The 17,894-nt window shown below is 53.0% G+C and overlaps 1 protein-coding gene across 5 annotated transcripts in view; it reads left to right on the top strand.

Annotated features, from left to right (window-relative positions):
• The window catches only part of Sulf2 (sulfatase 2), an 87,585-nt gene that overhangs the window by 10,150 nt on the left and 59,541 nt on the right, over window positions 1–17,894 (top strand). For all 5 annotated transcript variants that reach the window (XM_028868540.2, XM_028868541.2, XM_028868539.2 and 2 more), the window contains exon 2: window positions 12,253–12,519. In XM_028868540.2, coding sequence (XP_028724373.1) covers window positions 12,345–12,519 — 175 coding nt within the window. In that variant the 5' untranslated portion in view covers window positions 12,253–12,344. The remainder of the gene's footprint in view (window positions 1–12,252; window positions 12,520–17,894) is intronic.

The raw sequence follows: 17,894 nt of genomic DNA, 5'->3' as shown, positions 1-17,894 counted from the left end.
CAGCCTTCGTCCTTGCTGCAAGGTGACTGACTTGCTCCTGGTCTGGAAGTCCAAACCTGTTTGTCACCGGCAGAGAGCAAGCTTGAGGCGGAGCTGGTTGGACATGCCCACGGGGCCGGTGGAAGAGAGCTTATTCCCCTGGTGCCCCAGCAGGGACAGTAGGTCCCACACAAGAGCTGGTCATTCTTGGGCCGCTGGCAAGTGAAAGTTCACCTTTAAGGCAGGTGGTGTGGCCGTGAAGGTCACATTACCTCCCCTCCTAGCATCTAAGCCCATCCCAGGATGAGCTCTGGCTGGGCTTCTGTGGACCCAGGATGTTTCAGGACTGGAGCAGTGTCCTGCTTCATGTATGGGGGCTTGTGCCTGCAGACCCAGCATTCGGGAGGACTGAGAGTTCCGGGCCCTGTCTAAAAGTACAAGAAGTGGGGTGAGTGGGGAGGGGGGCATCCCAGGCTGCCTATCAGGGCCTGTGTTTGGCTCATGGACACTTTGGCTTTTATTTTCTTCATCTGTGTGTCACTTTGAACCTTTTTGAAAAATCAGTTAATAGATTGTTGCAGGGTGGAGGTGGAGCATGACAAGGTCTTGCTATGTAGCCCAGGCTGACCCAGGACTCAGAATCCTCCTGCCTCTGTCAGCCTTCCAAGTGCTAGAATTACATGCATATTTTTAAAGTTAGAGTTTTCGGCTTCTTCTGAAACTTGAGGGCTGGGGGACAGTGTGGGCCCTCTCAGGCCACCTGAGTGCCTCTGGTTGGTTTTCCCAGTGGGGCAGGCCTTGGTTCTCACACCCACCGGAAACAAAGCTTGAGGGGGGACCAGGAGCGGTGGCCCGTGTCAGACCCCCTCCTCCCAATTATAAGGCCTGCACAGATGTTAGCACCTGCTGCAACACACTTCCAGGGGCAACACACAAGTGTGTTTGTGGTGGCATTAAATCTTACACCTAGCAGGTAGCACACACCTGTAATCCCAGCACCCAGGATGTGGAGGCAGTAGGATCAGGAGTTCAAGGTCATCCTTGGCTAAATATCAAGCTCAAAACTTAGTCTGGGCTACATGAGACCTACTCTCAAAAAAAAAAAAAAAAAGAAATTAATTAAATTAAATCAAATCTGCCCTCTACTTATTGCTTGACACTTAGTCATCCCACAAATCTTCATAAGCAGGAAGTTGATCGTCTCTCTCTAGTAAGGGGGGAAACTGAGGCACTATATGGACAGCTGGTGCATGGGTAGTTCACTGAGCTTGGTCATCTTTCCATCTCCATTGCTGGGCTTCGAAGCATTTGCGTGGACATGGTAGCAGCTCTCTTGTGTTCTGGGGGTGCTATGGGTTGCCAGTGGTCTGCTTTGGGTGACCCTAGCTGGGAAGTCCAAACTGGCTGTGCCCAGCTGGCCCACACCCAGTGCTGGTCATAGCATGCATTCCTCAGCCATGCTGAATCCCACATGTCTGTGTGGCCTGGGCAGCCTCATGGCGTGGTGTTCTCTGTGAAGTCTGGCTTCAGAAGGTGCAGAAATGAGAGCTTCGGAGTCCTAAGCCTTACACTGGTCCTGCGTCACATTGTCCATTTTCTCTAGGTCAGAACAGGGTGAAGAGCCACACGGTTTCCTGGGGTGGAGACTGTACAAGGGTGTGGCTGCTGGGCAGAGTCTGCGGAAGTAACAGCTCTCCCGCCCCAGTGCCTGCCTCAGAAACCGGATTCATCAGAGGGAACTGGAAGTCTCAGGGGTTCGTAGGAGGGCTGGGCTTAGGAGAGGGCAGGACACGGTCTGGAAGACTCTGAGGGAAAAGCAGGAGTTGCTAGCCTTCTGGAGTGGGGGAATTCAGGAGGACCACTCACACACACACACACACCCCGGGGGGGGGGGGGGGTCCTTGCCCTAAGCACTATCTGGGAGGCCTGAGCTCAGGAAGAGTCTCATTGGCTGGCCCTGGCCACAGGGCCACCCTTGGTCGGGGAGTATATCCTCTAGAGAAAATTGGGGTACTGTTTTCCAAAGACGGAAGGGGAGCAGATGCTTCTTATACAGAAAAAAAACGAAGTCTTCGTGGCCCTTGCCAAGGTGGAGCAGCTCTGTCTCAAAGGATGGGATTTTTTTTTTTTTAAAGGCCAACAGGTCCACAGCAACCTTTCTTGTTCCCAGGGCCTCTGCTGAGGTACCATTGAGGTCTGGAAGCCCCTCTCCATAGCGCAAAGTCAACTCCCCTCATCCTGCTGCACCTCAGTGTTCTTGTCTGGAAAATGAAGATGTTGGTCGTGGGCCCTCCCAGCACCCTGGATGCTAGACACGCCCCAGTCCCCCTTTGGACCTGGGATGCTCACCTGTCTTTCTTCCAATCCCAGAATGGACCTACTTGCAGACACCCCAGTTGATGCCTCCCAGTCCATGGGCAACTGCCCCAGCTCATGGGACCCACAGCCTCCTGCCTGATGGCCCTCCTCTCACATAGCCATTAGTCCACGAGGCACCCGGGGCAGGACGTGGGGCCCACATGTTCTCTATCCATCCCACCCCTAGCTGGTTATTTGGTCAAAGGGACTTCAGGCGGCTGTCCCACCTGTGTGTCCCAGCCTCTGGAATGACCAGGAGCACTGGGCTGTTTATATTGGCTCAGGATGGGATGCTCAGCCAGGCGTCAGGCAGAAGGAAAGAAATGACTGGGCGATTAATCCCGGCAGTCAGAACGCCCCACCGTTGCTGGATGGTCTTCCTGAAGACCACAGCGGCACCCACAGCCAGAACCCCCTGTGCTGTGTGTAGGGCATGCACGGGCCAGGGGAAGAGTGGGACTGAGATGGGGCGAGAGGCCGGGACGGTCAGTCCCACTGAACGCCAGCCCGCAATTAGGCGTGAATAACGACTCTGTTCTTGGGCTTTATTGCTTTTGGCTCGGGGCCTTTTTCAGAAATAACTGTAACTCCTGCCAAGGAAGCTTTTGTCCTCAGCTGAGAGGCGAGAACAAAGAACAGAGGTGGGAATGTCCTATCTGATTCTAGTTCCCCGAAACACCCAGGAAGGACAGCAGGCGTGGCCGCCACAGGCACGGGCTAGGGTACAGCTGTGTCCACCCTCAGCCGTGGCAGCCAGCCACTCTCCTGCATGCTTCTGCCACGCAAGATTTTTGTGCTTAATCCAATCACGAGGCCTTTGCCTTTATTAGCGTTCTTGTGCTTGGTGTGGCTCGGGAACGGGTACCACAGGGCGCGTGCCAAAGTCGGGTGACAGCTTTGTGGAGCTGGGTCGCCTACCTCCGTGTGGGTTCCAGGATCGGAACCCAGGTTAACCAGCTTTTGTACTCAGTGTCTTTGCCACTGAGCCGCCCCACCGGCTCTTTCACGTACCTTTCCTTTGCTTAGGAGGTATTTCAAGAGCATCGCCTGGGACATCCAAGGCCCGAGGGTCCATTAATCCCCAGCACATAGAGGAAGGGAAGGAGGGAGGGCAACATTTCAGCTATAACCAGCTTCTCCACGCCTTCGAGTCTCAGCTCAATGGCACCTCCTCCCAGAGGCCTCCTCGGATTGACTCTCCAGCATCACCCTGACAGCTTCCTTCAGAGCTCTCGGGAGACTCTGAAGTTCCTCTTCATTGGTTCATCCTCTGTTGCCCTCACTGGAACACCAGCCCCGCCTCGTATACCCTGCAGTACCCATGTGTGATGGCTAGCACGTACATGCAGGTGCTTAGGAAACAACCAATGGCCTTGAAGATTCACTCGCAGCTGCCCAGCCAGCTGCAGAGGGGCCTCGTGGTCTGTGGGTTTAGAACCAACCAGCTATTCCCTGTGCCCCGTCTCCTAAATCTAGGTCCTTTGTCTTTTTTTTTTTTTTTAATATTTATTTAACTTTTAGTTATGTGTATGTGTGTAGGGGTTGTGTATGTGAATGCAGTACCTGCAGAGGCCTAAGGCATAAGAGCCTTTATGAGCAGCTAAATGTAGGTGCTGGGAACCGAACTCAGGTCCTCTGGAAGAGTAGTATGTGCTCTAAACCACAGAGCCATCTCTCCAGCCCCTAGGTCTTTCACTCCACTCCAGTTTCCACGTTGCCCCTGGGGCATCTGTGCCCATGTCCTCAACTGTAGACAAAGGCCACTGCATACAGGTGTCCCCTAGACTCTTTTTGCAAGGCAGCCCCCACCCCAGGGTCACATCCCACCCTGTGGGAGGTTGTCTCGTCTCTTACAAATGAGAAGGAGTTTAGAACCAAAGCCGTGGAAAGAAATCGATGTTTTCTTGAACTTTAGATAGGGAAGATAGTTCCATCTTTCCCAGATGTCACTAGGAGGGTGTGTCAGGAGAGCCCGGCAAGACAGCCTGTCACCGTAGCAGACCTGTGACGGAGGCAGGCAGGTCACACAGTGAGATCTCTCTCCCTCTGAAAACCAGAAGCAAGGTCTGGGGATGCAGCTTGGTTGGTGGAGTCCTGTCCGACATGCACGGAGCCCTGGGGTCCAGCGCTGCACACACAGAGTGTGGTGCGTGTGTCTGTAACCCTAGCACCCGGGAGGTGGGAACAGGATGGTCAGAAACATCAGGGTTACCGTTGGCTACTTGGTGACTTCCAGTGAGACTTTACCCTTAAAAACACGAAGTAAACAGGTTGTCAGGGTCACTCACACCTGGTGTCGGCCTTTCCTGCCCTCTGGACCCTGGCATCACGGCGTTCACCCTACTGGGTCATACAAAAGAGAGAGAGCTGGGGGCCTCCTGGTCACCCAGACTTCCTGAGGCTCTGAGGAATCTATAGGATGGGCATGGGACAAATTTTATGCCCATGACAGGCAGCTCACTGTAGGGGAGGGACACTGAGGTATGGCCTGTGGGCCCTTGTGTTATGTGTTTTTGAGAAGGACCACAGAGCCTTCTCTATAGTGTTCGTCTATACTGTGACCGCTAGACTCTTCCATGGAGAGGCCTGAGATCAGGCCAGCTACATCACACACGTCAAGAGAATGAATGCATGTCAAGAGAATGAATGACTGAAGTGCAGAGCCATGGAAGGGAACAGGCAGCTCCCCCGGGTGCTCGATACCGGCTGTGGAGCCCTCACTCGGCCCCTCCCAGAACCCACCAGGCCAGACACTGGCCACATGCAGGCTTGCTCAGCAGCCAACACATAACCCAGGCACCGCTCTGGAGCCTGGCCAACCATGACCACCAACAGAGCAGAGAGCAGCCATTCTTCACGAGTCTCTGAAAATAAGTGAATTTGACTCATGTCCAGAACCGTTGGGAGGAAGCTGACCTTAAAAAAAAAGAGAAAGCGGCCCACGGCTGAAGGAGCGGGGAATCTATTGACCCTGAGAGACCTAGAAGCCAGCCTTCTTCCCTCAGCCTTAGCTGGAGCCAGGCTTCTAATGTCACCGAGTTCATACCACTTCCCAGAACTGGCCTCTTCCTGTGGTAGCTTCCTTCTTCACGCTGCAGGTATCAAGATGGTGACAGGATCCCCCCCCCCCCCCATTTTTGTAGATCCCAAAGCGCCTACATTCTGATTAGCGGGTCACTGAGGCAGGGGGATTGAAAAGCTTTACTTGGCTCAGGTCTTAATCTCATGGTCTAACCTTAGACCTCTGTGGCTGGGCCTAAACATTATGGACCAAATGCAGGGAGGAAATGATGCTCAAATGAAAACTGGGTGCTGTTGCTGGGTGGCCCGAAGCCAGCAAATGAGACTTGCCAACATTGATTGGGCACTTGCTGAATACCGATCTACTTCTAAAGGCCATTAGCCATTCTGTCCTCTCAGCTCTGTGTAGTGAATGCACTTGTTCCTCCCACTTTATAGATAAAGACACTGAGGCCGTAAGAAATTACATACCGCCCAGCATCCAGTGGGCAGCAGAGCTGGTCCAAAGCTGGGCAGCCAGTTCTGGATCACAGTCCACCGCACTCGGTCCCCCCTGCTGCCTCCTCCCACCAGCGTGGACTGCCCTGTTTGCCAACTGTCCTCTGCCTGCTCGGTGGGAGCAGAGATTTGGGGTACAGTTGTTTTCACTGGGCAGGGAACGGTCCTGGCACACAGCAGATGTGCGGGTGTGTGAGTGCTGGGTCCCGAGGCCTGTCAGCCATCCGCTTTTTTAGTATGTGGACGATCTGGACACTCTGCTCCTGGGACATAGCACGTGCTGCTTCTAACCTCTCTCTGAGCGCCAGCTGGGACCACGGTCTCGACACCACCCCATCCTGTCAGTTGCTCTTTTCACCCTCCTGGAGACTCGCCGGCTCATTAGAATGTCCGTGGCATGAGGACAGGGACTCTGTTTCCCTGTAGTTCATAGTACCAAGATCTGTGCCCGGCACACAAGCCTTCCCGAATGTTCTGTGGCCTCGATGGCGTTGCACCTGGCTGCCATCCCGCTGGAGCTTCTGGCCCACTTTGTCCTGTTTTCTTCACCCCTTAGTAACCTGTCCATATCGCTGAGCCTTGGATGAAGATGGGGTCCTCAAACCCCAACTCCTCAGAAGGGTCTTTTTGTCCCTGTCCTGTTTGAGGGCTGGCTTGGTTCTCATTTCATTATCACCAAAAATACACCACACACACACACACACACACACACACTCACACACATTCACACACACACACACTCACACACATTCACACACACACACACACACACACTCACACTCACACACATTCACACACACACACACACACACACACTCACACTCACACACATTCACACACACACACACACACACACACACACACACACTCACACACACCATTCAGAGCAGGGCTTCTGCAGGCTCCCAGGCTCCCACTCTCTCATTGGTCAGTCCTGTGTCACATGACCACCTCTGGGCCAGTCACTGGAGCCAGAGAGAGGAGATGCTCACTGGCTCCACCCAGGTCAGCGGCCCTTGCTGCAGCAGCCACACTGAGCCACAGTGGCCTCAGGGCACAGTGGAGGGGTTACCAGGAGGCAGGTGGGAGGACATTCTGTGCTGTCAGGAAACAACAACATGAGCACTTCTGGTGTTGGGGACACAGAAATGGATGACTATGACTGACAGAGATCTGTGCCGTCTGGGAGGTGACATTCTGTAGGGAGATTGGCTTAGTGGCCGAAGTGGCCAGTGCTTGGATTTCAGTATGCGAAGGCGGAATGCGAGCAAAGAGCAGGAGGAAGGAAGGAAGGGACCGGGGAGATGCCTGAATGAACAGCCAGTGCAAAGGTCCTGGGGTGGAGACATGGCAGATATGCACAGAGCCCGTGTGGCTGGAGCCACATGTAGGAGGGAGAAAAGATAGAAAGATAGAAAGAAAGAACGGCAGGGGCAAAGGTCAGATTGTGTAGGGGCTTGGTGGCCTTTGGGGACTTTAGGGTTTTACCTGGGTGGGGTAGAGCCCTTGGAGGCTCTTCAGAAAGAATAGGCTCTGGGTTTTGTTTAGTGGAATTCTGACCGCTTGGTGAGGAAAGCAAGGAGTAGAACCCGCCACTGAGAGATTGAGTCGCTGTCTTGGTGGGGCTCCTCTGCCGTGGAACACCCGACTTCATATCCAGGAGGTCCCAGGTTTGTGGCAGGGCTCTGCTCAGGGCTGTGTCTCTGTGTACCCCGCACTTCCTTTCTTCTGCTTCCTGGGGGCGTGTCCCGCAGACTGGTCCCTCCCCCACCCCGACCCTTCCTCTCCCACCCATCAGCTGTGTGGTCCTTCCTGCGTGTCTCTACCTTTCTTGTAGGACTTGGAGACCCACCGAGGAAAACAGCCCATCTAGACCTTTCTAGGTCTCCTGAGTGAGCCTTGGGGATTCCCCACAGCTGTCCCCGGTGGGCCAGGCGCCTGCAGCCACACCGAGAGAGATCTGCTCCCGTGTAGAACGGCACGCGGATCTGGAAGTGTCGTGGTGTCTCCACTCTCTTGGGACCCTAGGTGCCTCCAGAGATATTTGGCTGAGCTGGGGAGCCTTTGCCAAGGACGTCAAGAAGACCCAGGGAGGAGAGACAGGGCTGGGCAGGCTTGGCATGAGCTGATGGGCGAGATGATGCTCAGTGACAGGAGGGATCTCTGAGGAGACAGAACGGGATTCAGAGGCGTTCTGGGCCCCTCTGTTGAATCTCCTTACCAAGGAGGGGGAGGCGGAATCTCTTGTGTCATTGTTAATTGATTTCTTCTGTGTCCAGAGAGAGCTGGCCCAGGGCCAGGAGAAGCCATCGGGATGGGGGTGGGGAGGATTCATCAAAAATCGACCCGCAGATGGCTCGGCTGATAGATAATTAGCCCCTCTCATGCCACAGCTCTGGGTTGCGGAACTCAAGACTCCATCCGGAGGGAGGAAGGGCTCCTTGAGGCCAGCATGCAGAGCCCGAGCTGGGACTGGAGCCCAGCGGATGACATCTGCCTCCACCCCCCACCACACCGAGAGCTTTCAAAGGCCCTGGGAGGATACCTGCCCACCCTTCGGGCAGAAGATACTAAGGTTGGGAGTCGCTTAGGACCCCGCTTATAAACCTGCTTCCAGGAGGTTCCATCACACTGACCAAGTCCAGCCTGGGTGTGAACACTTGTTCGTCCGGAACCTGCAGTCTGGGGAAAGTGATTTTAGCATTCTGTGTTTTCCTTTCCTCATCCGCGGAGTGGGTATGACGTCACGGGGCAGTTCTGCACGGTAGATGGGCTGGCAGCTGTGATGTGCTCAGAGTGGAGGTGCCCCAGGCATGACAAGCGGGGAATCTCAGGGGTGTTTGCTCATGTGAGTCCTGGCTGGAAAGCTGCCACTGGAGGCAGGCAACCCGTGGGGATTCCCTCGGGACAGTCTCACTTCCTGGTGACCAGGTAGCTGTAGAAGCATGCAGGTATATTTCTGGAACTTTCTGTGTACCTACAAGGCAGTAGTTCGGGAGCCAGCACCATGATGAGGAGTCCTCTTCTGTTCATGTGCAGCCTCCTGTTCCCTCCAGACGGGGTGGCGAAGTGTGTTGGCTTCTTCCGGCACCAGCTGGTATCCTCACGCAGGAGAACAGAGTGTTCGAGGGGGCCCTGGTGGGGAAGCAGGGCCCTGGGCCACCGTCAGCTTTCTTCAGCTCCCCGTGGGCCGCTCCGCGGGGAAGGGATGGCTGCTTTCAATCACACTTGGAGAAAGAGCTTTCCGTTTCAGAAATGTGTGTTTGTTTATTTTTTGTGATGGCAGAAACTGTGGCTCAAACAGGCCCCAAGCTGTGATCCTCCTGCCTCAGCCTCCTGAGTGCTGAGGTGACAGGCATGCAGCACCTCACCTGTCTTGTAGGTGTCTTTTAAAATGAGGCTGTTTGAAGATGTCGTGGATTGGGGGGCAGCCCAGTTTTGAGCTTGTGTAGTACATGCGCACCTGGGTTTGATCCCCGCCCGGCACAGCATAAACCAGGGTGGTACAACCCTGGAATCCCAGCACTCAGGAAATTGAGTCAGGAACTTTAGGAGTTCAAGGTCATTCTCAGCTACATGGCAAGTTCAAGGTCATACTGAGACCCTGTCTCCAGAACACCAGAAAACCAGCAGCTGATTAGCAAGAACTAGTTGGACGGCAACAGGAATGGGACTGTGGCACTGGATGGAAGAAGTTGTGGGGTGACAGCTTTGGGGTGAGGTGGGGTACCAGGCAGTCAGAGGGCAAGGTTCAGGTGTCCTCTGCTGTCCATTCTGGGTACCTGTGGGGACAGTGAGTCTGTCATCTTGAATGTTGTTGGGGGTCGTGGAAGGGCTGAGAACCCCCTGCAGGGTGGTGACCACTGCCCGGAGATGGCTCACACTGCAGTGTGAGCGCTCTGCTTCTGCCTCTGGGTGACCTGCTGCTTCTCTCACTCCCAGTTGTCTGATAGGGAAACTGAGGCACAGCAGTGTTAAGTGACTAGAGAGGGAACTAGAAAGTCCGTGCTCTTAACTGTCACTGAGGGTGGCGCAGAGAGGCCACTGCATTGGCTTTCTCTGGTGGCAGATGAGGTTTTAGCGTGGCAGGGAGACAGGGTAGCCAGTGTCTGCCCTCTGGGGTGCCACCCTCGGTGACCTTGCCAGGCTCCCTTCATACAGTGTCCTCGGTGGCCTGGTGCCGTGACGCTCTCTCCCCAGCTCTCTGTGGCACTTGTTTTACAGCCAGCCCAGGGCTTGGGGCAGGTAGTATGAGCCCCTCACAGTCCTGTCCTGCCCACCTCCCTACCCCATCCTTCACCCCCCACCCCGCCACTACCACCGAGGGGGGAGGCAAATGCTCAAGGAGACATTGTCCCTGCCAGCCTATGGAGGCACCTGGGCTGGAACCAGGTACTCAGAGCACAGGGGGAGGGGTGACCACAGATGGTTGTTGAGAGGTCAGGAGGGCTCCCCCAGCAGCCCATGGGGCTCTCAGCAGGGAGGGCCCATAGCTACCCTGGACCGAGAGACAGGAGGGAGTACCTCATGGGACCCCAGCAGAACTGTGGTCACAGATGGGGAGCCACTGCGCTGGAGGCGGGGAGTGGGGACAGAAAGAGGAAGAGTAACTAAGCTCCCAGCTGGTGCTCCCAGAGGTGGAAGCAGGCATGGCTCCTTGTGGAGAGATGGGAAGGCTGAACAGCATCCACCGGGCTCCCTCCCTGGGGCCTCTCCAGTGATGGCACCATCCAGAGAACCAGCATGGCAGGTTCCTCCTTGGGGAGCTCGGGAGTGTCTGGAGAAGCATGTGGGTGCCCTAGGCTTCTGAGTTGGATAGACCCAGGCTGTGGCATGGCCCTCTAGAGCCTGGCATCCCTCACTCTGCAGAATTCAGTTTCTCAGAATCTCCACTCTCGTAGTCACCAGACACTGCCTAAGGTACAGGGGACCCAGGCGTAACCAACAGACGCCCCATCTCTGCCCTCATGGGGCCGTCCCTCCTGTGGGGGGGCGGGGACGAGATGTGAGTGGATGGGTTCAGGGAATAAGATCATTTCAAGATGTGGTGGTGATTGATTGACAGAAATCAAACAGGTGATAAAACGGGGGCCAGGGTGGGCCTGTCTGAGGAGGTGGCATTGGTTAGTGCCTAGACTGGACGGAGCAGAAGGAGCCTGTCAGGCAGAGACAAAACTCTTACAGTGAGCACAAAAAAGTCATGGGGTAGAAATGACCCCGTCTTGTCTGCCTACAGAAGGAAGCCAGCAAGGGTGGAGAGTGTTGGGGTTGGAGAGAGGTGAGGGAGAGTTGGTGCGGAAGGAGGACATTTGGGCGAGGGCTGAGACCGGCCAGGGCCTGGAGCTGGCATGACCAGAGCGGGTGCCCCCTCCCCCACTTCAGGTCCTACATCTGAGTCGCTGTCCCCACACGCAGGGCGCTGCTGAGTCAGGGGATCTGCTGGCCATTTTAGGAAGTTCCCTCCAGCTGCCCTGACGCGTGGAACACCCCTGGGCGCTCCTTCAGCCCTAGGCAGGCGAGACGATGGTGATGTAGACAGCACAACCCTGTGGGGCCAGAGGACCCACTGAGGGCCCTGGCTAGGACTCTGGGGTGGTTGCTGGGTCCCCCTTCCCCTGCCTCCACGGCCAACAGGACAGACTCCTCCAAGGTCACAGCTGTGGTGACTGTCCTGACTTCAGGTCTTCCCTTCTCTTCCCCTCGGCAGAGTGGGTGCTCAGGCCGCTCTGTGGGGCTGCCGTTCCGATCTCCCTCACCCACCTTTGCCGGAGATACCGTCCGCCTGAGGTTACGGATGACTTGAGACTTGGGGGGGGGGGGGGGAAGCGCTAATTCCTCTCCTTCAGCTCTGTCTGGAGTCATTGCGTTTACCGGGCAAGTTCAACCCGGGAGGAACACTTTCAACCTTGCACGCATGGTCCTGTCGGGTTGAGTACTCAGCTTGGCCATGAGGAAGCTGGAGTTTCTCTGTGTGTGGGACAGCCCCAGAGAGGTGGGTCCGATACAGGAACCTATGACCACACAGCCCAAAGCATCCCAGTGACCCAAGCCACCTGCTGCTGGGACCTGAAGGGATGTGCCTTCAGGCGGAGGTGTTAGTGGCCTGTCCCCTTCTGTGCCTGAGTAGGAAGGTGAGCCAGAGCCAGGCTCTTTTCTGTGACAGGTTCTTCACTACCCACCAGGGGAGTCCCTGTGGACAGTCCTGCTGCTGATCTGTCCCCGAGCCAACTGTAAGCACTTCTCTGGCTTAGCCGGCACCGCATTCACACTGGTCTAGAACGTGGACGAGTCTGTCCTGGCCCACACCGGCCCTTCCTTGCGCGAGGCAGCATGCAAGCCCAGCCCGGGCCCCTGTGATGCCGGCACTGACTCCCGTCTATCCCTCTCATCCTTCAGATCCTGAGGGAAGAGGGGAAGGAACCCCATCCACAAGACGCCACCTCGGCCTCTGCATCCAGGAGGAAGCAACGGACCAGCAAGCCACGCCAATGGCACCCCCTGGCCTGCCGCTATGGCTGCTCTCCACGGCTCTCCTGTCCCTGCTGGCCGGGAGCTCAGCCTTCCTGTCCCATCCCCGCCTGAAAGGCCGCTTCCAGAGGGACCGCAGGAACATCCGGCCCAACATCATCTTGGTGCTCACGGACGACCAGGACGTGGAGCTGGGTAAGTGGCCGAACGGGCCAGGACACCTGGGGCTCTGGAGGTGCCATGTCCCACAGCCCCACGGAAGCCCCAGATGCCAGGCAGTTGTATAGCGTTCGCTTCTGAGCGGGTGTGAGCCAGCTCTTGCTTGGGTGCCTTGAGAATGTGGGTTCTTAGTGACCCTCAGGAATGGGGATCCCCAACTTCTAATACAGAGTGACTCCCCACTTCCTACAACATAAGGAGTAGAGCGACTGAGATAATTTCGCTCTTGTCGACAGCCTTGCTCTGCCAAGCTACTGGGCCATGGCCTTGGCTGACAGCTAAGGCACCCCAGTCCCCTCCCTTCTGAGCAGCATGACAGACTTTTTTTTTTGTTAGCACCAGTAGGAGACCCCAAAACTGAGGCCACCAGAAGAGCTCTCCAGAGTCAATCTAGATCTGTTCTCGCTCATCCGTGGGGCATCTCCCAGAGGACCCCACTTCTCCCTCCCTGGGTCTTCTCACCTTGAAGTCACTGTATGGGTTCCTCCCCAGCTGAACCCAAGTCCATGCTCTCCCGTAGGCACACTCAGCCCTCTGTATCCTCAGTTCTGCATTTACAGATTCACCCAAACACAGATCAAAAAACACTGGAAAATGTACTAACATTTTCCCCCCTCATTATTCCCTGAGCGGTATGATACAACAGCGGTACCCAGCACCCAGTGTCGCAGGTCATCCAGGTGAAGAAAGGGGGTACAGGTTATTAGCAAAGAGCACAGCAGTTAACACAAGGGCCTGAGTACCATCAGAGCCTGGTCCCCAGCACTAAGAAACAACTGTATAACATGAGCCACAAATGCAAGTGGCTGGGGATGTGGCTCAGCCCGAAGAGTGCTTGCCTGACGTGTGCAGAGTCCTGGTTCCGTCACCAGCACTGCATACAGCAGGTGTGGTGACACTGAATTGTAATCCCAACACTAGGGAGGTGGAGACAAAATGACGAAAAGTTCAAGGTCATTATTGAATATATATAGCTAGTGGGAGGCTAGCCTGAGACTCAGAAACTAAAAGGATAGGTGGATGGATGGATGGATGGATGGATGGATGGATGGATGGATGGATGGATGGATGGATGGATGGATGATGGATGGAAACTAGTGAAATCAATTGCAGTAACATTTTGTTTAACCCAATATGCAAACTGTCACCTGAAGTGTGATCAATGGAGCTTTGTGTTCCTTTACCTTGCCCTCAACGCCTGGCATGTGTGTGTGTATCTTGGTTAGCACTGGCCACCTCTCAGGCGCTCCACAGCCACATGTAGCTTGCAACCTTCATATGCACAGCATGTGCACTCAAATGTGATCCCCTTCCCCTGCGCGTTCGGTGCCCCTCTTCATCATCTGTAGTACGGAGCATTGTGGAAATCCAAAGGCAAGTGTCCTAGGTAGGGGAAACAGCATGTCCAAAGGCCCTGGGGCACGATCAAGGAAGTAGATATGGCCAGAACCTGGAAAGGGAGGTAACACGGGAGACTGGCAGAGGCTAGGGTCGTGGTAAGGACTGCCTGTTGTTGACCAGGTGAAGGGTGGGTCCTTTCTTCTGTCTGCTGTCCAAGGACAACAGAATATAGTTGGTGGCAGTGAAGGGAATGACTTACAGGGTGGCTCTTCACAACCCACACTTGTGTTTCAACTACCTGAAAAGGCCACTTGCATAAACCCGAGCCAGCCTTGGCACAGTGGGTGCTGAGGACCCCAAGCATGGTGTCGTGTCTGGGAGTTACCAGTGCAGAACAGCCCGGAAGCAGTCCAGAGTTCAGAGCTTTATCGACAGCTTGACACACGGGGCACTGGTCACTGGGAAGGAGCTCTGCAGCATGAGGCCGTGGATGGGAGACGATTTGCATGCCGTGGCACGTGGGCTTCTTCCTGTGGCCCTCCAGCTGTTGGCACTAATGTCAGGGCACCTGAGGCACCCCACATGGCCACCCAGTCAGGCAGTGTTGCTGGAGGGCTTCTCTCCAGGTTCCCCAAGCCCCGCAGTCCTACAATCCACTTATAAAATAATCACTCAGACGCTTATATCACTTATAAACTGTATGGCCGTGGCAGGCTTCTCGCTAACTGTTCTTTTATCTTAAATTAACCCATTTTTATAAATCTATACCTTGCCACGTGGCTGGTGGCTTACCAGAGTCTCTACATGTTGCTTGTCCTGGCCGTGGCTGCAGTGTCTCTCTTCCTTCTTCCTGTTTCCCCAATTCTCCTCTCTCTTTGTCCCGCCTATACTTCCTGCCTGGTCACTGGCCATCAGTGTTTTATTTATATAGAGTGATATCCACAGCACTTCCCCTTTCTTCTTTTTTTAAAAAGGAAGGTTTTAACTTTAACATGGTAAAATTACATATAACATAACAATTACCGAGCAAGAATTATAGTTACAATATTAAAGAAGATGTCCTATCTATCTTATATTTGTGAGTTTAAGGTTTTATAGCTAACTTATCTTTTATCATAACTGAGGAAATTATGACTATCTAGTCTTCAACCACATCAAAGACCTGAGAAGGAACATAATGGTACCTGAGAAATGGTAGACGGATGCAAGCAACTTTCGGGAATCTTGCAAGAGTAGACCAAGACAGCTGGCAGCCTGGACAGTCACCTAATAATGTTTCTCAGCATTGTTGATGCATTCAAATTGGCTACAGGCCTAGAGTATATGACAGACCATTTTTAGAAGCAGGATTTCTGAAAGACCATCTTACCCTGTCTTGGCAGAGTACAGTGGTCGCCTTCCTTGTATCCCGCTTGTCCAGAAAGGACAGCATTGCATTTGTACTGTCAGCCATCAAGGCAAGGGCAGTTCTTTGCCCAGTAGGCCATTTTGTGCCAAAAGACAAACTTCCAAATGGAAATGTCTTAGAAGCCCAACATTCTCTCGGGATCAATTGGTGCAGCCAGGAGCAATTGTGTCTCATGTCAACAGAATTCTAAGTTATTTAAATGCCATATTCTCTAGGTCTATGAAGTGTTTGAAGATTACCTATCTATCTGAAATATATCTATGTATACCTAGAAGACTTAACTAACATGGCTACAAATATGATTATCATAGATGACTAATTATTAATCTATTTTTAATTATCCATTACAATTTTAAATGAGTTATATAAACATAATACCTCAAACAAGAATAGAAATATATATATATATATACAGTATAACAAAATTAACTTCAAGTTTGTATCAATAAACTAAAATTTATACCAATGTAAAACATTTTAAACATAAACTAAAATCTATACCAATGTAAAACATTTTAAACAAGTTGTTCTTTAAAAGTAGGTTCATTAATCTACCCTTTATCTTATCATCTCCATATCCTCTTATATATCTATATAATATCCCATTTTCTTTTTTAGAAAGAGATCATATTTATAATTAACCTGTTTTAAATAAAAATATTGGTTTTTCTCTGTCCCACACCAGAGGGCTCTTCTGATTTGGGACACAAGAATCTCTTAACCATTTTTTTTTTTTAAAGCAATATGTCTGGGTTTAGAGGGGGAGTGAGCCAATTCCACCTCTAAAGCCAGCTTGGTGTATTTGGGAATTTGGGCATAGCATCTCTTACTACTTCCTGCTGGAGGGGGGCGCTGTATCTTATGGGGATGCAAAGAAAATTTTAGGCCTATGGGGTAGTCCGTGAGGCTGTATTGTGGGAGACAGTTGCCTTGAAGCCGTTCTGGATGTTGGATCATCTGGGCCATGGTGTCATCGGAGACCTTTCAGGGGGTCTTGGCTGGTGAAACCTGATGTATCTTAATCTGGAACAAATCCACAGCCTCTGGATTTCTGTGAAAACAAAAGCAGAACCTCTTTTCCAAAGCAACATAACCTTAAATCCAAATTTTGAAGTCAAGGTACCTTTAAAATATACATTTTGGCGTAAATCAACAGCTTTTGCAATCAAATGTTTTTCTTCAGTTACAAATATCAAAGACAACATAATCCAGATTCTCTGTGTGGTAGCCATCTTTACGTGGCTTATTTTTTATATTACCTTGAGCGTATTGCTTTAAACTGCACCATTCTAAGACTGAAAAGGTGCTGTGGCTGCTGGCTTTGCCCACTTCAGCTTCCCAACATGGCAGTGGTACGTTTTCTGCCAGCTCTGGGAGTCATCAAGTCTCAGAAATAGTGGGTCTAAGCTTTTACCAAAGCAGCGTGTAGCCCAGAAACCTCTTTTTTTTTTTTTTTTTAAATACTAGTAAAGACTAAATCTACCACACAGCGTACTGTGCCGCTGGCAGACGCCTCATTTCCGCCATACTGCCGGTCAAACGCACCCGCCAGGAACCCGCCAGTGTTCAAACCTGCGTTTTGTGGCGTCTAGCTGCCCGTATGAGACAAGAAGCAGGAACCTGGTTTTGGCTCTGTTTAGAATTGGTTATTAAATATTCTCAGGTTTAAGGTGGAAACTCGAGCCGTTGGGCGCCATTTGTTGCTGGAGGGCTTCTCTCCAGGTTCCCCAAGCCCCGCAGTCCCACAATCCACTTATAAAATAATCACTCAGACGCTTATATCACTTATAAACTGTATGGCCGTGGCAGGCTTCTTGCTAACTGTTCTTTTATCTTAAATTAACCCATTTTTATAAATCTATACCTTGCCACGTGGCTGGTGGCTTACCAGAGTCTCTACATGTTGCTTGTCCTGGCCATGGCTGCAGTGTCCCTCCTCCTTCTTCCTGTTTCCCCAATTCTCCTCTCTCTTTGTCCCGCCTATACTTCCTGCCTGGTCACTGGCCATCAGTGTTTTATTTATATAGAGTGATATCCACAGCAAGGCAGCATGGGTTTAACAAAAGGAGCAGGTGTGTTGTTCTGAGAGGTGCTGGGGGCTGGAGGAGGGGGGCTGTGCAACAGGACATATTGAGGCAAAGCAGGGTGGGGCCACTGGGACCAGACCCATGGAGCATGTGACCACGTGACCACAGTGAGGGAACAGAGGGATACTGGGTATTCTTTTGAGACAAAGCCTAGCTATGGAGCCCAGGTTGGCCTGGAGCTCAGATCCTCGAGGTTGCCTCAGCCTCCGGAGTGTTGGGACAGGCATGAGCCACCACACCAGCTTGAGTGTCATTCTTAGGGAAACAGGTGGGAGGGACTGTGACCTCACATGCGTTCCCACAGGAATCCTCTGCTCTTCTGATGACATCGGGGGCCAGAGCAGGGCCAAGGGCTCCTACAGGCCCTCCAGGAGCGAGCTGGGTGAGCGTGAAGGCTCAGAGTCGGGTGGGCCTGAGCTAGCAGCGACTGAAAGATGACTGTCGGGACAATACCCTTGTTCCCAGCTGGGTGACCCGCTAAGCCAGAATCACATCACAACCTTGAATCTGACTCT

The sequence above is a fragment of the Peromyscus leucopus genome, chromosome 4, assembly GCF_004664715.2.
Source record: "Peromyscus leucopus breed LL Stock chromosome 4, UCI_PerLeu_2.1, whole genome shotgun sequence".
Taxonomy (NCBI): domain Eukaryota; kingdom Metazoa; phylum Chordata; class Mammalia; order Rodentia; family Cricetidae; genus Peromyscus; species Peromyscus leucopus.
This window is presented reverse-complemented; position numbering and strand designations above follow the sequence as displayed.